Genomic DNA, 22,537 nt, shown 5'->3' on the forward strand with positions numbered 1-22,537 from the left:
CCAGGTTTTTGGAATCTGAGTCTTGGTGCCAGTGACAATGTGTGATTGAGATTCTGATTTTTTAACTGGATTTGAACACTGGTGTATAAGAGCCTCCCCGCTACCACATATATATGCTTACAAGTCATGCACATGTGTTCTTGAAAAGCATGTCATCTCAGGTATAATCCTTTTGAAGCAGCTTATTCTTAGTGGCTTCACACATAGGCATCTGGTAGTCCAACATCACATTCAAACTTTGGTTGGGTATGCAAGAGGTTATCTTGGTGGGCAAATTAAAGCACTCTGAGAATCTTGCAGACACAGTGCAATTTTCTCTGGCTTATGTACATAGCCACAATTGGTTAACTCACTACATAGCTCCTGGGTTCTTTGCTAAATTCTCGCACAGCATCATCAGCAAGTAATGCTTTCTGCCATCTCCATTTGTTACCCAGGGTTATCTGAACCCAAAGATGTGGTAACTAATCTGTTTTCCAGGCAGTGTCAGGAAATAAGTCAGTGGGTGACACAGCATCTCTGTCTGATAAATGATTGGAATATACAAGAGTGCTTCCATCCAACAGTCCTTGGTTTTTATTGAGTATAAAGCACACATCAGAACTAGCGATATTCTAGATTAGAAGCACCTGAGATTATAGTTGCCCAAAGTCTGAGGTGGTATCAAGTTACAGCAACAGGTTTCGGGTGCCCAACCTTTCTTCTAGCTACTGGGGAGTTAGATGTCAGTCTCCTAGCTCATAGAAATCCTCTTAGACTTCTCCCAAGCTTCTCCAAAGTACACTCTCTAACTAAACTTTATATAGGTTCTCTTTAGACCAAGCACATAACTCATAATAGGCTAAACAATCTCCCTAGCAAGGGCGAATAATAATTCATTATTCTACTGATACCCAAATCTAGGTCTGTTTTCCCCACTTCCCCTCTACCCCTTCTCATGATTCTGTCCTTTCACTGAAAGTGTGCTGTTAGTAACACACTGCAGTCTGTACGGCTGTCTTGTCTGTCTAAGCAAGGATGAATTATTCCTACATGGTGTCCTTGCTTCCAGCTCATGGCGCTAAGTACACAGGATGGCTGCGAGTTATGTCAAGTCAAGTTCTCTTGTAATATAGTTGGCTAGGAGACTGTCCCATCCTGGTGGATGATGACCTGGCCTTGGTTGTACACTCCTGCATCATCTCCCCTGTATATAGCTCGGTATAAAGCCATCAGTCTTATGAAACATCAGCTAGTATGGAATGCCACAGCATGCCTCCTCAGCAACACAGGCTACTGTGAGCACATGAAACAAGTTTTGTGTGTTTTATGCTGGCTTCCATACAATATAAAGTAAAGTTTAAGGTCATGGACCTTATCTTCAAGGCATGCGATGACGTGGGCCCAGCCTTTCTAAAAAAAAAAAAATGGCATAAAGCTCCAGGATGAGGACTGTGGCTGAAAACTGCTCCTCAGGCACAATGGAACTTTTTTACCATGGGTGATGTTAATCGATGCAAGAGAGCTTTCTCAGTTGCTGGTCTAAAACTGTAACTCCCTAAGGCAGTGGTCCCCAAACTTTTGAGGGTTGTGCCCCCTCCTTACCCTTGTCCACACCCCACTGGGGACTGGGGGGAGAAGGAGGGAGACGCAGCCAGGGATAAGGAGGCCAAGGCTGGGGCTGCAGCTGGGGGTGAGTCTGGGGTCGGGAGTGGAGCTGGAGCCATGGCCAGAGGCTGAGCAGAACTGCAGCCGGCTGCGGTGGGGGCCAACAGCTGGGCCTCCTGCCCCAGCCTTGGCCCTAGGCAGGGAACAGAGCCGAGACTGGGAGCAGGGCCAGGAGCCAGGGATGTGGCTGTGGGTGTGACTGGAGCAGAGCTGGGGGCAGGGAAGGTGTGGGTGGTGCTCCCTCCCTGCCCCCCCATTGGACCCCCCTCCCAAAGGTTCCTTTGTACCCCCTAGTTTGATAGCCCTTAGGGAAGAAGTCCCCATAGACATATACTACCTCTTATTCAAATTGCAAGGCACATTTCTTGTCTTCTCTAATATAAACATATAGCCGCATGTACATAGTGTAAAAACAAATAAAAACCCTACCAGACGTTACACTGCACACACAATTATCCTGAGGTGGAGCAACAAGTAACATAAGTTAGTCATGTTGTTTAATGGAAGACACTTAAATACTATGGTGATGAGGGTGTAATTAAAACCTATTTAGAAGCTAAGGTTCCATATTTACAGAGTAAACTTTCATTTTTCAAATGCAGGGATGGGCAAGTTGACAGTTGATGGATTAAGTGTCATAGGTTCTTCATATCTTGAGCTCTTCTGAAAGTTCTAAGGTACTTTCAGTGGGAAAATCCCATTTCTAAAGGGCTTATATCTTCTTTGTTTAAAAAGAAGACAAGGCAGAACAGAAGGGCTACACACTTGCAATCCGAAACAGGTAATCAGGTTGTCAAGATGAAGATTAGGCCAGTGTCCCTCTAAATATGTACAGCCATTGAGAATTACTTATTGGTCTGTTTGCCATATATCAGTCAGTAGTGTTTTATGTTTTTTTTAAGTTTTCATCTATGCCAGGTATACTGTCTGTGCACCAAGAGCTCATAATGGAGAGCAGGAAAACTGGGAAATAGTTTTCTGTAGTCAGTCATCAGACTTTATCAGCCAAAATTTGGAGGATTCCTTGTCAAAGCTTCCATAAATTAGTCCAAACACATCCTGGCTCTAATGCCATGTTTGTCAAATATTGCTAAACCTTTCAAATGAATGTTGGCAGCCTTTACTTTATCAAATTGATCTTTGCAAATTTAAAATTCTTCAGAAGAACTCTGTTGTAATTTATTTTTGGTGATGAAAGGGTATTCCTAATTTCCATTCTATTATTTTTATTACATGTGAAGCAAAATGTTCTGAACGTCCTCTCCTAAACTCATTCAGAGCTATAGATTAAACATTACTTTAGTATACTGTAATTTAATTGGGATGACTGTCAGGTTTTCATTTTGTGTTTAGTTCCTCAGATGTTAGCAATGATGGTTGATTTAGAAGAAGATGAAGATTGGGCAAATGCAGATGAGCTTGAAGATGATGATTTTGACAGGTATTTGACAAACCAGCTGTCTCAATTAAAAGAAACCCTATAGCATACAGGTGACCTGGGTGTTTGCAAGATGGGGATGCAGTTTGTTTGCATCCTGCACTCCCACACTCTACCTGTCTTCCACTCTGAGCAGCAGCACACACATTTCTACTTTTTACAGATAGTGGAAGTGAAAATAGAAGCCTTGTGATATAAGTTGGCGCCACAACTGGCAGAAAATAATTGAGGTCTAGAATTACGTTACTGGTGTCTGAAGGAAAAGGATCAGAAGCAGTTTATTCTTGGATAGGAGCAATGCTAAAGGGGAGGGTGAGCAGAAGTAGCTGTGTGTGTGTGTCTCATTGAATAACAAGCTTTGGGTGTAAATAAATCTTCCTTTATAATTGAAAGACTCCAAATATAAGCATTTGTATCTTTCAGATTCAAACTTAAACTTTATTTGCTTGCAAGGATTATTCACATTCAGAGATGGAAAAAGTGTATGAGGAAATACGCTTTTTCGAATGAACTATTGGACCTGTTGACTTTTTATCCCAGACTTTGAATTAATCATGAAATTTTTTTTTAAACATTAACTTTAGCAATGCAGTTGCTGGTGAGAGTGCATTGGACAGAATGGCATGTGGCCTTGGAGGGAAACTTGTTCTGCCTATGATTAAAGAACATATTATGCAAATGCTCCAGAATCGTAAGTAACTGATGCATTGTTTTAGAGTTTTAGCTTATATAATTTTTGTAAAGGCCTGTTCAGCTATGTAGCGCTTTCTGTTCATTATCCTTTTGGATTATTAATAGGTGCATATAAAACTCTATAGATATTGTAGATAGACTTGTAATTTATTCTTTATCCAAAGTGGAATTTCAAAAATGTATCTAAAATGTGATGAATGTGTTCTGCTTTCGGTGGTCAAGCACAGAGGAGCTATTTTATTAAAAGTAGTAAAGTAACTCAAACAGCTTCCCTTTAAAACTTCAGACTTTCTCTGGATTTCGTCATAAATGAGGGAAAATGTCTGCCACATTGAAGAATTTTGGTTTAGATTGGACTTGTGAGTTCTAGAAATACCAACTGCATATGAGCAGTATGAAATTTCCCACTAATTCAGTAAAACATTGAGAATGAGTTTGACTAGATAAATGTGCTACAGATTGTCACAATTGGTAATTGACACTTCTGGCATCCTCTGCAGACAACACCCAGGGTTATGTTGGATACTGACTTCTTTATCTTTTTAGAGACGGTCCCCCCAGGTTAGAGTTCAGGCATTGTGCTAAGGCATTGTGAGGCAGTGTAAACTGCCTCTTCCAGTCCTCTAACTTTACAGAACTCTAGTCTGCAAGAGTCTCAATCCTACTTTTTTCACAAGCATTAGAATCACACTGATTTTTTAAAAAACACATTAAGGTGCCGCGATCATACATGGATAAGAACAAATCACACACTGAAATACAGTAGTAACCACCATGGTGGACAGGTTGAGTTTTGCCATACTGATCCACCTTATAGTAGTATGGATCCACCTTATAGTAGTATGGATCCTGGCCAGCCATCTATCTTCTCCTCACCTCCAAGTATCCTAATGTTTGTTTGTGCAACAGGATTGCTCATTGAATCATATTTTGCACATTTGGGTTTATTGCACCCTAGAAGGCATGCTGAATTTGATATGGACAGCCAGGCATATGGGTTGAAGAAGGCAAGTCACAAACCACTAGCAGCCTTCTTGTGCTGTTTAATTTCTGAAATGAAAGTTATTCATTGTAGAAAACTACTTGGATACTTTGGAAACTGATTAATCTTTTGATCTTCAATACCTTCAGAACTGGCAGGTACCTAGAGCCTTTATGTAGCCCCTTGGCAGTTGGGGCTGGGTCTTATAAGAGTTGGAAGCACTCATTCTCACCTGACTTGCTAGTCAGTATGCCCTGATCCTTCCTTTGAGCAGGGATGCTGCAATCTGGGTTGAGCGATAGTGAGAGGTGAGGCGCATGAGGTGTGTGCTCTGCTGGGAAGGAGAACCTGTTGCAATATTTATTTGGTGAAGTGTCATTGGTAGTATAATAGGAGGGGAGAGCTTTATTTACAGGCAGGGAATAGAGGAGAGACTGCAAGGTTTTCTGATTAAAACTTCAAACACAATACTTTATTTAATCAACTGTTAAAGATGAACTACAAAGAATTTTTGTTTTTCTTTTTTTAGTGGTAATATTCCAGTCTTTTTCCCCTCAAACCTTCCTTACATAAATTAAAGATTGTAAGTTTTCCCCTCAGGGGGTGGGATGCAAGAATATGAGCCCCAACAGGCTTTAGGTATCATCTCTCCTGGCATCACAAGAATGCAGGCATGCATTCTAATAGCAGTGAGTTGGAAGGAAGAGGCACAATGGGATCTTAATGAATTAGGAAAAAGCAGTGAACTTGAGCAGCAGCCAAAATAGAAGCACCGTAACTGCTGCTTCCCAGCATCCACTGTCAGAACTGGCACTTTCTAGCCTAGCTGTCCGATGCAAATCAGAATATCTTTCACTTATAATGAAGCAAGCTGCAACTAGGATGCCAATCTGTGGTGGTATATTGGTTAAGTTTGCAGGAGTTGGAAACTTTTATGTTGTGACTGTTTAGGGCAATCCTGTGAGTTGTGCATTGGTACTACACAATTACTATATTTACATTATCCTTTAGATTTTCTATAGTACAGAAGATCTGCCATCTAGACTACTGGGGTTTATGAAACAATGGAGTAGTGGGAGTGGATAGTCCACTTCACCTCACTATAATATGTCTGACCAGAGCACAGTGGTTTAAAAAAAAAAAAAGCCAGATGTTGAAGTAATTAAACATTTTTACTTGACTAATTTATTTGGGGTGGGAGAGCTGCAGGCATCTCTTTAATCTGGTGCTGTATAATACCGTGGAATATATAATACACTGCTTTACAGCGAGTAGCAAAAACAGACCTTTGTACTATCCCAAACTACCTCACAATTCAGCAGATGTGTGTGAGTAGCATTAGGGACAGTAGTAGAAAGAGTTGAAGTGCCCTTTACAAGTTGTAGGATTGGAGACCTGGTACCACTAATTCAAAATTCTTGACTTTTGGTGTGGGGAGAAGTCTTAGTCTACCTTCTTCCCACAGCAAAGCAGGGAAAGAGTAGGCTGTTTGACAGATTTGGCTATATCTTTACTTGTATGTTTTATTTTCAAACGTGTTTGTTGTAGTACAAGGAAGAACATTGTGGGCAAAAGGGATTTGCTAATGCACATTCTCCACTCTAAAGGAAAGCTGTTAAGGAGAGATGGAGGTCAGGTGTCAGGCTAATAGGCTATACATTATAAAAAGAGTGAAAGTTAAATTCCTAAATCCATATTTAACCTTAGGCTTCAATTTTTTTAAATTGTCCAATCCTTTGAAAAACATATTAGGAGGATTGAATAGGGTACATGACATTAGAAATGTGTGAGAGAGAGGTGGGGATTCTTTGTTCATCTTTAAATTGGAATGTTCAGTTCTCTTACCTAGATTTTTTTCTTTTTTTCAAACACTGAAGAAGAGGGGCAAGCACAAGGGTATGGAAATCACTGGTAGCAAAATGGAAGATGTCTTTTCCTGAAACTTTCCTAGTTGACTTATTTAAGTAGGCTATTTCAAGACATTAGCACTAGGGATGAGGCATCAATAGCTTAGAATTTCTGTGTTCAGTTTTGGGCAGAAGGGTTTGTCCCCCATTTCCTTAAACTATCCTGAAGAAAAGGATGTCTGGATACATGCAGGGGTGGAGAGAGAGCATTTCTGACATACATAGATTAAGTATCCAGACTTGTTCTTTTACGATTTTAAAATGAGACCTTATGTATTCCTGTCTTTTCTTATTATTTTCCGAAATGGATACCTTATTTTCCATGTAACGTCTTCTTACACAGCTGATTGGAAATACAGGCATGCTGGTTTAATGGCCCTGTCAGCTATTGGAGAAGGTTGTCATCAACAGATGGAGGGAATTCTAAATGAGATAGTTAACTTCGTTTTACTTTTCCTCCAGGATCCTGTAAGTTTAATGCAGTTTGATCAAAATTTGTTATTTAACTTCTGTTTTTATAAACACTTACTATTTGAGGGGAATGTTATTTCAGCATCCAAGAGTGAGATATGCAGCCTGTAATGCAGTTGGACAAATGGCTACAGACTTTGCCCCTGGTTTCCAAAAGAAATTCCACGAGAAGGCAAGTAATAGACAATCCAAGATTAAATTTTGTTCCATTCAGAAACTTGTTTTGAACATAAACTATTCTGTTGTAGGTAATTGCAGCTCTTCTGCAAACTATGGAAGATCAAGGCAACCAGCGTGTTCAGGCTCATGCAGCTGCTGCACTCATTAACTTTACTGAAGATTGTCCGAAATCACTGCTTATTCCATACCTGGATAATCTAGTGAAGCATCTTCATTCCACCATGGTGATTAAATTGCAGGAGGTACAATATGCTTAATGATTTTGGTGGTTTTTTTATTGCTTTGCTAAAGTCTTCTGTCAAGTTTGCAAACCCCATTTATTATCCTACAGTAATTATTTGAGTCTTGTAAAACAGCTGATATTAAATTCACATTCAGTATCAAAAACTGAATGTTGTAAATAGTGATATTTAGACTATAACAATATTTTTTCAAAATTATAATCTGTACAAAAGCCACATTTGGAGACGGGATGCAATTTTCAAATAAAATTTAAGTGGTTGTAAGTTTTAGAGACAAACCATCTTTCTTTTTTTAATCCCAAAGTTAATACAGAAAGGCACTAAGCTGGTTTTGGAACAAGTTGTGACTTCCATTGCATCAGTTGCAGATACAGCAGAGGAAAAATTTGTTCCCTACTATGACTTATTTATGCCATCTCTTAAACACATTGTTGAGAATGCTGTACAGAAGGAACTTAGACTTTTAAGAGGAAAAACTATTGAATGCATCAGCCTAATTGGCCTTGCTGTTGGTAAGGAAAAGGTAAGTCTTTGAGATCCATACTGTTAACTGTCGAGTCAAAGAGAATCTATTTTTTTAATAGATTCCACATAATAGTATGTTGCATTTCCTTCACTGATTGCTGACCCTTCAGGTTTGTTGCTGTCTGTCATACTTCCAAGTTCCTTTAACTGGGAAGGTAAATAAATATTTCAGCTGGCTTCGTTTGAATGGTTTTAGTTTTGTGCCTCACGTTGGTCTTTTATTCTGTATTTCCAAGATTACTACCTTGCAATTTAGTCTTTGCTAGATGTATGTATGTGTGTGTATACATACTACATGTACATCTAAAAAAAAGTTTAGTATTTGTTACATGACGGCAATATGATTCAAATTGATATAGTACCTTTCATTTCAACACTGGAAAATATCTACCAAGAACATTTTAAATTCTCAAAATAAGTCAAATCATTAATTGTTAAAATTAATGAAAATACTATAAGGATAGCATGGCATGGAGTATTGCCACCTTCACTTCTGTGCTGTGTGGCTGAGCTGAGCACCTGGAAAGCGTGGCTGCAGAGCCTGCCTACAAAGATGGGAAGCCCTTCCCAGTGCAGGGACCCCCTCAGCCAAGGACTGTTCTTCCCCCTCACCCCACCCCACCCCTTCACCTCCAGCATCCAGACCCCTCCAACACTGGGCTGGTACATGTGCCCACCCGGTAAAGACTGGGTTGCATGTGCAGGGCAGACCGGCCCCACCCAGGGACTGTCCTTCTGTGCACCAGCACCCCACCTAGGGACTGCCTCCCAGCACTCACCCTGCCCTATCCATGGACTGTGCCCCAATATTTAGGCCCCCCCAACCTAGTCTGTTCCCCTACAATAATTGACTCTCCTCCCCATGCCCGCTGGTCTCCTACCTCAGCTGTGCAGCCCGCCCTGCCCACCTGCTGCTGCAGTCCTAGTGTTGGGGAGCCTGCTCCAGTTGGAGTCACTGGACCCACAATCCTGTAGGGTGGGGGGGCGCTGATCCTGATCCTGCTGCGGGGCGGAGCCTGACACCACTGGACTTGATCCTGCTGGCAGGACTGATGCTGGGTCCGATCCTGTGACACCCCCGTTGGCTCTGCACCTGGGGCAGTACCTCTCCTGCCCCACCCTTGAGGATGTCACGTGAGCCACAGCTGTGTGCTGATTGGGCCACAGGTTGAGAACCACTGCCTTAAAGCTTGACCATAGCTAAGGTTCACATCTTCAGTGGAAGATTACTCTCAGGAGTATCTTACGCTGCTTTAGGAATTTTTGCTTTTAAGTTAAATTCTTCTAAAAACAATGACTAACTTATGTGCCTCAACTTGAAATAAGCGTTGTTTGATATGAAATTTCACACGTAGGTGTATTTTATTTCTAGTTTATGCAGGATGCATCAGATGTGATGCAGCTGTTGCTGAAGACGCAGACAGACTTCAGTGATCTGGAAGATGATGACCCCCAGGTATGTCAGATGCTCACTTGTAACAAATATCTGTTGACGCCTAATATTTAGTGTCTTTATCCTCTTGCTTTTTTATAGAAAATTTCTGAAGTGTCCCATGCAACATAGAAGTGTGTACCTCCTTCTTAAAAAAATTAGCTGTTCAGATCTCTTTGCCACAGAGAACCATTCTCCTAAGTCTAGTACAATGCATGGGATCTGCATAGTGTAGAGGTGGTTGAAAAGTGAAATTCCTAACAATGAAAGGATTTGAGGATCGAGGAACTTAAGAAACTGGACTTGCAATGCAGATTCTTCCATGCAGGAAATGGAGGGAAATGGTACATGGAGTGCCAGGATCAGACTTCAGCATATGAGTCTCTGTAATGGATAGTCTCTTTAGCACTGGATCCATTCACTATATTCTTATAGTAAATAGTTACTATGTTATAGTGGTTTTACTGTGAAAATGACTACAAATTTAATTAAGATTTGTATTTAACTTCTATATAAAATTGCTCAACCTATGTCATTTGTTTTTTTCTAACTGAAATTCTAATGGAAAATTCTACTTGAGATCTGAAAACCTAAGTGGTCATTTTTCATATCACTTCTACACCAATAATTGCAGTTTGACCATAGCAGACTAACTTGTTGATGCACACGGTAGAATAAAATTTAGCTTTATTGTGCTGCATTTTCTCAACAGCACCATTATTACTAAAAACTTGTCAGGAAGAAAATATCTTCTCCCTCTATCTGAGGATATTTGTAATAAACAACATTTTCATATTTACTGACCTCCCAGGCCAAGATACGTTGCATCGGTGCCTCTACCCAAAACTACTAGAGGCAGTTCAGAATTCTCCCTGAGGCTCTGGTCTTAACTTCCTTCCACCCTTGTACCAGATTCTCTGCCTATGGCAGTGCAAGCAGCGTTCAGCGCTATCTTATCTATTGTAGCCCTAGCTTTAAAGGATGATTTTGAAACAGCAGCTAGCAAAATCTTTTTCCCACCCTATCCTTTTGACCATCCTCTGACCTCCTTCATCCATTTATTGCCCCTCTCCCTATGGCTGAGCTTCCCAATCGAAGCAAGCAGAGGGGCTCCATTTGTGAAGAGACTCTTGGGAGATACAAGGGGAGCTCTGTCACAGCTCCTTTCAGTCTGTGGACCCTTACGCTACTGGGTAAGTTTGTTGGGTCCCTTGCTTCCCTGCCCTGCTGTTTAAGACTTTTCTGGATACACTTCTGTTTGGCAATGTCAGATCTCGTTGCACATTGGGACAGATAAATCCAAACTAAAACTTTACTCTTTTTAAAAAATAGTTTGAATGAGCAAAACTGGTATACCCACACTAGATAAACAGTTGAAGAGGGCAAAAGGGTCCAAAACAGACTCTGGCAGGTCAAGTTTTTTGGTTTGACCTTAACAGCTGTTTTATAGAGGTCTCTTGGTAGTCATTAAAGAGATTCTCTTCTTGCTTGAGTTTGTACTACTAAAAAGAGCCTGCAAGGTAACTCTGATGGCCTAGTTTCAAAGCTGCTAGTTCCAAAGCTGCTAGTTCCAGCAGCAAAGCCTCAATTACTCTTAGGGTCTCAGAGCTCAATTTTATGTCATGTAATTTCCACCTCACTGCTCCTCTTCGCACAGATTGGACTGGTGAAAAGCTTATGTAGAATCATAGGACTGTAAACTCTGCCCACCAGAAATCCTGCCTCGAGCAGTAGGAAAATACAATAGTTCAAGCCCTCTTGCATCTGTATTTTAAAAATTAATTCAGTTTCTGGGGAAATTGAGCTCTTTCCACTGCTGCTTTTTCTCTTGGTTGATGCAACTGAACCTCTGGAGAATTCATCTACATGGATTGCTCACTAAGCAATCCTGGACTAAGGTTACTTTTGCCCATTTAAAACTTGCAGCAGAGGGAAAATTGTCACTTCAACTCTCTGACCTTCACTACTTGGGATAGGGGCCCAGTCTCTTGAGGCCTCCTTACTTATCCATAACTAAGACTCACTAGACACACAGTCACTTATGAGGTGATAGAGGCTGTGACTACATGCAGAAGCTTGCCTTGCTGAGAAGAATAATTTCAGGGTGGATTAGAGCAGAGCAATATTGGTATTACAGGGACAAGAGGAATTTAAAGTCAGGTCAGGAGACGGCAGGGGATTTGCACAGATGTTCTAGCAAAGACAAAGGTTCAGCTCTTCAAAATATTCCCTAAAAGAAGGCCATGCCAGTTGAAGAGAAGGGTTCCATCATAGCTTTTGTATGCCCCTGTGCCCCCATACAAACTGTCTTCACCTGTCAGTGAGGGTTAAAAGATTGTTTTGACTTTCCAGCAGTATATTGAAGGTAAGCTGTTTTCGGGGGGTTTTTTAGCTCATAGACATTGAGTTAATATGTTATATTTAAACCCCATCTATTTGAGATTCCCTCTTGTTCTTTCTTCCTATGTCATAAAAAAAACTACTGTTCAGTGCAAAACTTGATTAATTTCCTTGAGTCATTCTGTACCTGTTTTTTATGGTCTGCTACACTGTGTTACCTAGTGACATGTTCTGTATTTTGAGATTTTTTTCTGGATCTTGTCTCTCCATAAGTGTATCTGAAAATTAGTTCCCTCACAACACACATACAGTAGATCACTACTCATGTACCTTTTTTGGAATTGACGCTTCAGTAAATGTTAACTTTGCAAATTACATAATTTTCTTTGAAAGAAACTTACTATTGGAGGGCCCTGAGGGCCAAAGTGGTTCCACTGCATGGGCACTGTCCTGTACTAGAGCCAGCAGGTTGGGAACTTGAAGATAAAGGATTCCTAGTCAATGTTTTGCTGAGGTTACAGGTTCATGTGTGGTGATGTATAACAGCTATGTCTTTACAGAACCACTTACAGGTAAAATCGATTTTTCTTTGCTTTGAGCTGCATTTTGTGCAGTTTGGCAATATATAAATAAAACATAGCAATTGTGTGTGGGCAAGACAAGGTTTAAAACACAAAATAGCTGTGTCCTTGAGACAGTCATTGGCCTCTGAGTCAACAGTGTTCATCTTGGGAAGACCTCCCTGGAATCCAACATGAAAAGAGCAACCATACAGCATTTTTGCAGCATCCTCCACAGATGCACAGTGGGCTGTCTTAGATTATGCTTGGGGCATCCTTCTTGGCACAGTGAACCATGCAACATCTGAACCTAGTAAGCTTGGCTCCAGAGGTGGTATGGAAGCCTGAAGTCAATTAGCTGTTCATACAGCATGGTGATGTGGGAGTTCCTGGTAGTGACAGTTTCTTCCTTTCTGTCAGATTCAGTGAGCTGATTTCAATCGAGAGTGTGCAGCACTCTCCAGATAGGATTTCTATTGCACAGTTGGTAGAAGAGTGCATCCCAAATATTCCTGAACAGTGTCAAGTGTGGCATTTGCTGTACCTTGGTGATCAGTCTGTTGGTTGCATTCTGATGCTGGTTGTCAGGTGGAGAAATATTGGCTAGGACTGGTAACATACACAATTTTTGTTGGCTCCAATGTGCCTGTAACAATTCTCATGTCTGTTAATTTAGTGTGTGCAGAATTTAACCAAACTGGGGCGCAGTATTCTCCAGTTGAATAGCCGAGAGTGAGCCCTAAGTTATGCAGTGTTCGCATACTAGATCTCCAGGTTGACCCTACCAGTTTACGTTTCTGCTTCTGATAATTTGAGCTACGTGGGTGGGGGGTAGGGGTGTGTGTGTGAGTGAGAGAGATGTTGGGTGACCTCTAGATACACTGGCTTTGGATCACGTGTTGACCACTGACCGTTCAAAAAGACGTTTAAGCTCAGGTTGGCTCTGAGCATGCCGTAAATGGAAGCATGTTGACATGGTCTTTGATGTACTTGGTTTTCATCTCCATGATCAAGATCAATGCCCATAAACTACCTGGAGATGGTATTTGGTAGGCTCATTGATGGGTATATTAAATAAAGTTGGTGCCAGCACCAAGCCTCCTGGGAGTCCATTCTTCTGTAATCTCCAGGTGCTGGTTTTGTGGCCCAGAGCCACCTAAAAATGTCTACCTCAGACCATCGGCTCAGTTGCAATGACAATCCATCTAGGAAGAACCCTTGACATTTTGTACAGCAAACCAGTGTCCCAGATGGTGTCATAGGCTGCTGTAAGGTAAAAAAGGACAGCTCCACTTTTCTTCTCTTGAAATCCATTCTCACTGTACATAGCGAGTACTAGCATTTGGTCCACCTGTGCTTCCTTTTGGTTAGAATCATTCAAAAGTTGTTCTGTCATAGGCATAATTGTCTAAAGCATCATCCACTCCAGGAGTTTATAGCTACAGCTTGAGTGATATTGGATGGTAGCTGGCTGCTGAAGAGTGGGCTTTACCTGGCTTTGGTAAAGTTGTCACCTTAGCTTTTTGTCGTTCTTGGGTATCATTCTCCTATATGTCATGGGACATGAGGGTGGACAGTCAGTGTTGGCTTTTCTTTCTAAGATGTTGTAGTTCTGGTGATATATTTTCAAAAGCAGCAGGCTGTCCATGTGTTCATTTATTTTAGTGCCTTTCTTATTTCTTTCCTAGAGAATGGCTGGAAGTTTTTTTGTCTTGGTCCATCTGAGGTGATTCCTTTTAGTGGTGCCACTCTTTTTGATTGACCTCTCAAATTTTATCTTTGTCTGCTTTAGTGATGTTGGTCAGTTAACTGTTTGACAAAGAACATGCAGACCTACTTAGACATGCTATATAGCCTTTTTGGCAGCCATGTGGGATGGTCTTGGAGGCAGCCTAAAAGATGGCATTGGTAAACCTTGAGTATGCTTGATCTAATTGAGATGTTATGTGATCGACTGTATATTAGTCAATGAGCTTAGTGTAATTATTCCAGTCTGCCTTTCTGTAGTTCCAACATAGCCTTGGTTTAGTAATCAGTATGGGTATGGTAACCCCTATTTGGATGAAGATGGGGCAATGCAGCTGTGGGGGGAATTTCTAAAGACCCTGAAGGTGGCTAGTAGAGGGCAGTCTGTAACTGAGGTAGGGGGAGCAGCCCTCATTCCAGCAGGTAAAGTGAAAATTTGGCTGGTTGGTTAGGGTCATGAAAATGTAGTTAATTGAGATCCAGTTTGTAGTCTGTTCATCTTGGATCAGATTCTGTATTGCTTCAGATTGTGTGGTTGCTATTAGTCTCTGGCATAGATAGTGGGATGCTAGAGTGATGATACAGTAGGCCATAATTATTAGGGGGCCACCCAGCCACTTTAAAGTTGTTGAGCCTTATGTCATAGTAGTTAGATGTAGATGGTAGACTCCACACTGGTAAGTTGGGTCTTCCATACATGGCTCAACCATATTTTCATGAAGGCTGTAATTTGAGATTGAAACCAGATATTATAGGTAACTGGCAGTGAATGAATTAACATGGGTTTCCTAAAAGCAGATCGCATCAATGTTGTGGCAGGAGGCAATGTTTTCAAAACCAGAGTGCTTTGTGGCTCTTACGCCATCGACGTTCAAGTGTAGCACCTTGAGGGAAGGGTAAAAATTTATAGCATTTCCTTGTCTTTGTCTATATCCTCGGTAATTGTGATCCAGTAGTCTGACAATGATAGACTTTTAACCACTTTTTTTATATACTGCAGTGTAATAGAAATGTATTTCCTCTTGTTTTGTTTTAATACACGTTGAAAAGGGTAATAATGAGTGTGCTTATGTGAGTTTTTTAAAACTGCTCTCACAGATATCTTACATGATCTCTGCATGGGCTAGAATGTGCAAAATCCTTGGAAAAGAATTTCAGCAGTACCTTCCTGTTGTCATGGGGCCTTTAATGAAGACTGCATCAATTAAACCTGAAGTAGCTCTACTAGACAGTAGGTTATAACTATTACTTTATTTTGAAAAATCTTTGAACTACAAATGCTGCCAGATCTTTTATAACCATCTTTTTTCTTTCTACAACAGCCCAAGATATGGAGAATATGAGTGATGATGATGGTTGGGAATTTGTAAACCTAGGAGACCAGCAAAGTTTTGGAATTAAAACTGCAGGCCTTGAAGAAAAAGCAACTGCATGCCAGATGCTGGTAGGTAATGGGAAATCTTGGTCAGCTACTTCTTGCTAGGTTTTCTATGGAATTAAATTAATAGTTAAAAGTCAATAGTTATTAAATCTGAATCCCATATATATAAGTATTTTATTCTTGCAGTACTAAGGTGTGGTTGGGCAAACTTTTTTGTGGGCAAATGATAACTCATTCATCCTCAACTTACTGCTTGCATTCAAATTTTAATAGTTCTCATTTTTAGTTTCATATTGCTGCAGTTTAGGTTTCAAACTCTGCAGATGACTTAAAAATACTGAAACCTTTTTCTATTGGTCCTAAGTTCTGTTAACTTACATAAAATTAAGCCTTGGGACAGATGTAACGAGTGTCCTTTCAGATGTCAGCAAAAGGAGCCCTAGAAAAAGAATTTTCAGTTGTACGTATCATGAAGTATACACATTTAATCTAAAATATTCAGCCATTAGTGAAAAAATATACTCTGCCATCTAGCTCTTTCCAAATATCATGGTTAAGTGGTAAGTAAATGCATTCTAACTTGGCTTTTCCATTAACTCTGACCTTACTCTGGTTGCCTACTATCCTCCTTGAACATTTCATAGTTTAAAAATTTTAGTAGTAATGCTTTTACCCTAGTGCTGATAACTGTTAAAATTACCTTTTTTGTGTTTCAGGTTTGCTATGCTAAGGAATTAAAAGAAGGATTTGTGGAGTACACAGAGCAAGTTGTAAAACTGATGGTTCCTTTGCTGAAATTCTATTTCCATGATGATATCCTTTTAATATAAAAACAATAGAAATTAACTAGCAGTTTTACTTCTGAAAAACTCAAAACTTCATCTATGCTAGTCATCTTTCCATAAATATGGAAAAAGTAAGTTCAACAGTGTTATATTCTAGTGTCAGGAAGGTGTCTGTCTACAGCAGGGGTGGGCAAACTTTTTTTCCTGATGGCCACATCGGGTTTCCAAAATTGTTTGGAGGGCCAGTTAGGGGAGGCTGTCTCCCCCGAGACAGCCAGGCGTGGCCCGGCCCATGCCTCCTAACCAACCCAGCCCCATCTAAACCCCCCCCCCCCCCCCCCCCACCACCACCACCGTGCTACCTGGAGCACCAGTGGCTGGCAGCGCTACAGCCGCACTGCCTAGAGCACCAGGTCAGGCCGTGGCTCTGCAACTGCGCTGCCTGGCCGTCCAGAGTGTTGCGCCGGCAGTACTGTGTGCTGAGGCTGCGGGGGAGGGGGAACAGTAGGGCAGGGGCCGGGGCTAGCCTCCCAGGCCAGTAGCTCAGGGGCTGGGCAGGACAGTCCCGTGGGCCGGAGTTTGCCCACCTCTGGTCTATAGCAAACCTCATTTTTCAGTATTTTATAAATTGGGAGTTTAAATTTCTCCAACCTGATCCATTGCAAACAAGCTGTCAGTCCAGCAATAAATACTACTTTGACCAATTATTTAAATTCTTTGTCCATTGGCTTGGGCGTCTAGTTTCAGTATGTATGCAAATTAGTTTGTCTTAACTTCTTAATCTTACAGTATGCACTCGCCTCTGCATCTAGTTCATCCAACTAAAAAGCAGCACTGACTGTCCCTAAATGTGCCTGCCTCCAGCTCTTATCTGATGAAAAGCCTCCATAACATAACTCAGAGCGTGAGGAAGAAGTAAACAGGGTGGGGAAATGTCCAAAACAACGTTGAAGTATTATTTTGTTATCTGTTTACTATTCTTGCCACAATGGGCAAGGACAGTTTTTACAACCCCAATATTTAGCCTATGTTGTTGTGCTCCCAGATCATAACTTTATTCAAATTGCACCATCAGTTCCTTTGGCAAATACGGCTTTTTGGTTTTTTTAAAGAAGAATTAAATAAGTAAACGTAAAAGTTGGTTGCAGCATGAATCAAGAAGCCAAGGAAATGCATTTTCAACCTTAGTTATACATTATAAATCTTTAAAACTTTTATATAGCAAGCATAACTTTTACATCAAGTCTCTTTGATTAAATGTCTGGGTAGTTATGAAAATGAGTATATTTCAGCTTGGGGTGACTGGTCATAGTTTAAGGTGGGAATTTAGTACTTTTTTGGTAGTATGTTTCCTGATGCTCACGTCAGAAAAGTACTTCAGTTTGATCTCAGTTATCCACTATTTCCTTAATAATCAAACGTGTTCGTGTGGCAGCAGCAGAATCTATGCCTCTTCTCCTTGACTGTGCTAGAGTTCGTGGGCCAGAGTATCTCACACAGATGTGGCATTTCATGTGTGATGCGCTTATCAAAGCTATAGGGACAGAACCCGATTCAGATGTACTTTCAGAAATAATGCATTCATTTGCAAAGGTGACCTTTTTTCTTCATAGAAATATTTATGCCACTATCATTATTATTGAAAACTTGTATATGTATTTTTAGTGTCAAGAAATTTAGTGCTTGCCATAAGTTTAAATTACTAGTACAGGAGATTTTTTCCGACAGTTACCTATCATTTGACTGTGTTTTTGTTAGCTTAGTTTAATGGGACTAATTTTCATAGCTAACTATTGAAAATGTCCATTGAATCTTATAAATATAGTTTGTTTCTGGATTAGGGAACAATTTTTCACTTGCATAGATAACATTTGTTTAAAACATTAATATTAAATATCAAACAAAAGTCTAGAAAAAACACTAAATTTTGCTACATTTATGGATCTAACCTGTAAAATGTTAGTTCCTTAATTTTATAAGCCTAGAAATAATATGAAAGTTCTTCTTTTTTTAAAAAAAATTTGCTATTTTGTCAGTGGTAATCTGAAGTATAGCTCTAGTCAATGTTTTCAACATGTTAAAATTTCACTGTCACTATTTGAGTAGTGTTTAATGTTAAACTTCTGTTTTGAACATAATGTATTTCACTAGTGCATTGAGGTAATGGGAGATGGATGCCTTAACAATGAACATTTTGAAGAACTTGGAGGAATATTGAAAGGAAAATTAGAAGAGCACTTTAAAAATCAAGAGTTAAGACAAGGTAAGTTAGTACCATCTTCTATGTATTAGAATAAGTTTTGTGATTTACACTAAAGATAGCTCTCTAAAGCGGAGATTCTAAACATCTCGTATTGACTGCTTGTTCAGTTATCTCCTGAGTTACCTCACCTTGAGATTCAGCAGTGGTAAAATGAAACTAGATACATTCAGATTAGAAATTAGGTGCAAACTGTAACTAGTAATTGACCTTTGAAATAGCTTACCAAAGGATGTATTCTTCATCATTTGAAATCTTTTCCAAAAAATGTTGTAGCTCAGTCAGAAGTTGATGCAGAAATCACTAGGTGAAATTCTAAGACAGTCAGACTAGGTGATCAGAATTGTCCCTTCTGACCTTAAATCAGCGACAACCTCCCAATCCTACAGCAATGACTGTTTGTTTTTGGTATCCCTTTTCCCTGCTTTTCTGATTTTTGCTTTTCCCAGACCAAGGTTGTCCTTCTCCCATGCTCCCTTACATACTCACTCCTAACTTGTTCAGTGCATTTTTCCTTACTTGCCCAATATCTCCTTTAGGCACTCTGACAGAAGGTCCTGAGTGCTTCACCCTGCAACTGTTTCTGGAGTCCTCTTTTATCCATTACTGCATTTTGTCAACTGTTCCTGTGCTTTTTGCAGGAGTGGGTCCTAGAGAAAACATCTAACCTTATAGTTTGCACTTATTCCTTTTAATTTAGTGAAAAGACAAGATGAAGACTATGATGAACAAGTTGAAGAGTCATTACAAGATGAAGTAAGTTATTTCCTTTTTTGAGTTTTAAAAAATAAATAAAAATGTAGACACTTTCAAATTCCACAGAGCAGCAGCTGTGTGGAGACAGACTTTACACCACAGTGACATGCTGCTGAATTGAAACAAACAAAACCAAATCCTTTGAGACTTGCCCATATGGATCCCCAGTATTGGAGAAGTGCATCTTTGGCATGTTTCCTCAGAAGTTTCTAGCAAGCATTGTCTATTGGTGCTACACAGTGTGCTGGAACGTGAAGATATATCCTAACTGCTGATGGAACAGGTTTAGAGCAGAGCTTTTCCTTACTTATTTCCTCTTTTGAAGAGCTTTCTCTTTCTAAATAGGATTGCTTTTTAAAACTACTTTTTCAATTATTGTACCATTCCAAGTATTGTCCAAGGTTCAGCCCAGTTGCCCTGCTTTTTTATCTTTGTGCCTTTTGGGTCTGTGTGGTGTTGCTAATCCAAGCAACAGCATGACTCAAGGTCAGGGAGGCTGCAAGCCATTTGCCTCCTTCAGTGTCGTCCTATGTGTTGCTGATGACTGTTAGCTGTTATCAGTCACTGGGTGGAGACTGTAGAACCTTAAAGTACTGGGAAGGAAACTTTTATTTCTGATGGAGGACGCTCCTAGGGTTTAGTCAACCAAGCCTTGTATCTAACACCCAGAACAGTTGACATTTAAAGGGCCTTTGAGTTAGACCTACTCACTGAAAATGGCTGCTTAAGGCCTGACAGAGAGGCAGTGCTGTAATTCCCAAAACTCTCCATGCTCAAAAGAGAGCATAAATGTTGGTACTAAAGTCTCTCCAGTACCAAGTCCTGGTAGGCCGGGCTAAGAGTCCTGAGTTTGTTCGTTTCTCAGTACCAAGACATTTGGTCTCTAGCGGGACAAAGAAGCAGAAAAAGTATATTGGTACATATTGGAACCACAAGTTATGTATTCCAATCTACCAGATCACTTCGCTATCAGAGTAAGATTTTTCCACCTGCATTTGAAGTATTTCAATCTAACAGTTTGGCTTCTGGGTTATTTGGGCACAAGATTGGGAACTCTGTGGAGGAATCCAAAGATTATATTGGAAAGCAGGAAACATTCTACATGGAAAACTTATTTGATGAATGAAGTTGTGGAAAGATTCTACTTTCTTAGAAAAGAATGGACTAGAGATGGTCCTGCATACTTTCTAATTTTTGAGTATTTAATAGTCAAAACTTTCATTGAGTTCACTGTTTGTCTAGCTGCCAGTTCAGCTTTTCACCTTTTCAAAGCATGGATCACGAATCTTAATTCATCTTGTGATTACAAAGCTTGTTCTGTGTTCTCCCACCAGTGTATGAACATAGTCTTTGTTCTGTTTGTACAGTGCCTAGCACAGTAAGATCCTAGTGCATGATTGGGGCTCAGAGGTGTTACCACAGGACCAATAAATTAATCATACTAATGCTCATAGATCCACTGTGTTGAGCCTAGGGGCACATCAGTTTTAAAAAATGTTTCCAAAATGCACCTGTACAATGTCTACATCAAGAAATGCACAATTCCCACTTGACGCTCCACACACATTTATGTAAACCTTAATTCCTCAATTTGTCCTCCTAGATCTGTGCCCAGTTTGAAAGCAGTCCTGCAGTGACTTCAGCGGCTAACTTCTCACTAACACACACACACCACCTGGAAGGTCACAACTGCTTGTTAATTTCCAGAACTGAGGAGCCATATGGGCAGTTGTTGAAGGCGAAAAAGTGGTGACTTAACCTAGTAACAGATTTTTGGAGATTGTCCATATGGATCCACATACCTCAGACCATTCCAACTAGTCTCTCTTTTTCGAGTTATTCGGTTAATTGAAGGAATTGAGAGTGGTTGGGGTCCATGCCCTCTCTTAAATTCTCACAAATAAACAATGGGATGCAAGTGGTCTCATTAGACAGTACTTGCTAGAAGTTTCCAAAATCATGTGCCAGGGATGCACTTCCCCCAAGAATATGGATCGACATACATGGTTATTTTGAGAAAAATCAGGTACTGTACATAATCATTCTGTGATGTATGAAGTCTGTAAGGAAATATTTTAACATTCAGCATTGCTATATTTTCATAGCTACTAAAATTCATTGGAAAGAAAATGAGAGTTACATTAACTAAGAGTTACTGCTATACGCCTTGTCATTTCAAAATATATAGAACACTTCTCTTTTTACCAAGAAAAATAACCTGACATATAAAATTGTTCCCGTGAACTTGTCATGAGAGAAATTTTGAAGAGGAATGACTTAGAGTAATCTTACTAAGCGCATTAACTTCTTCTTTGAGTAGTGTCCCTGTGGGTACTCCACTTCAGGATTTGTGCTTGCCCATACACTTTTGGTCCCTGGGTCCACACCTGCATCATAGATGTCTTTGGGCTCTGGTGTATGGGTGGGACAGATCTGCTGCTGCTCCAGTTGCTTCTCAGCTGCCTGTGGCTTGAGACAGAGTAGTGCACTGTTAGCTGTAGCTAGCTAGTGACTTGCTGCTCTTATTGTTCGTTCATTTTGTCATTCTTTTATATATATATATATTTTTTTAATTTCTGTTTATTTAATAAAGCTTTGTGCTTTTGTGGGATTCCACCTTTCCTTCTTTTATTTGCCTAATCTGGCACAATTTTATTCTCTCAGGCCTCAATCCATGGTGACAAGTAATGGGTTATGCCAGCGGTTCTCAAACTTCATTGCACCATGACCTTCTGACAACAAAAATTACTACATGACTCCAGGAGTGGGGACTGGAGCCCGAGCCCCGCTGCCCTGGGCTGGGGGGGCAAAAGCTGAAGCCAAAGGGCTTCTACCCTGGGCAGGGGACATGTAACTTTGTCACCTGCCCAGACCTGAAGCTCTTGGGTTTTGGCCTTGGCCTGGGCCTCAGCAAGTCTAACCAGCCCTGGTGACCTCAGTAAAATGGGTTCCTGACCCACTTTGGGGTCCTGACCCACAGTTTTAGAACCCCTGGGTTATGCCCAAGATCCCAGGCTTCAAACTCTGCCAGGCCTGCCATAGGCCTTTTCCTTGCAGTGACAGACATTCAATATGTCTCCGCTGCCTGGGAGAGACTCATGTCCCCGCCTAATGTACGATCTACTCAGGAGTTAAAGGCAGATCAAAAAAGTTGGAGATCAGACTAAAACTCCTGTTGATGGAGCATTCTCT

General features: G+C 40.5%; 1 protein-coding gene across 1 annotated transcript in view; it reads left to right on the forward strand.

Annotated features, from left to right (window-relative positions):
• The window catches only part of IPO5 (importin 5), a 79,025-nt gene that overhangs the window by 23,434 nt on the left and 33,054 nt on the right, over positions 1 to 22,537 (forward strand). The window contains exons 9-21 of the mRNA XM_048853814.2: positions 3,001 to 3,088; positions 3,670 to 3,776; positions 7,011 to 7,135; positions 7,221 to 7,310; positions 7,387 to 7,560; positions 7,865 to 8,083; positions 9,458 to 9,541; positions 15,262 to 15,394; positions 15,486 to 15,607; positions 16,261 to 16,357; positions 17,750 to 17,922; positions 18,481 to 18,592; positions 19,290 to 19,345. Coding sequence (XP_048709771.2) covers positions 3,001 to 3,088; positions 3,670 to 3,776; positions 7,011 to 7,135; positions 7,221 to 7,310; positions 7,387 to 7,560; positions 7,865 to 8,083; positions 9,458 to 9,541; positions 15,262 to 15,394; positions 15,486 to 15,607; positions 16,261 to 16,357; positions 17,750 to 17,922; positions 18,481 to 18,592; positions 19,290 to 19,345 — 1,580 coding nt within the window. The remainder of the gene's footprint in view (positions 1 to 3,000; positions 3,089 to 3,669; positions 3,777 to 7,010; positions 7,136 to 7,220; positions 7,311 to 7,386; positions 7,561 to 7,864; positions 8,084 to 9,457; positions 9,542 to 15,261; positions 15,395 to 15,485; positions 15,608 to 16,260; positions 16,358 to 17,749; positions 17,923 to 18,480; positions 18,593 to 19,289; positions 19,346 to 22,537) is intronic.

The sequence above is a fragment of the Caretta caretta genome, chromosome 1 (genome assembly GCF_965140235.1).
Source record: "Caretta caretta isolate rCarCar2 chromosome 1, rCarCar1.hap1, whole genome shotgun sequence".
Classification (NCBI taxonomy): domain Eukaryota; kingdom Metazoa; phylum Chordata; order Testudines; family Cheloniidae; genus Caretta; species Caretta caretta.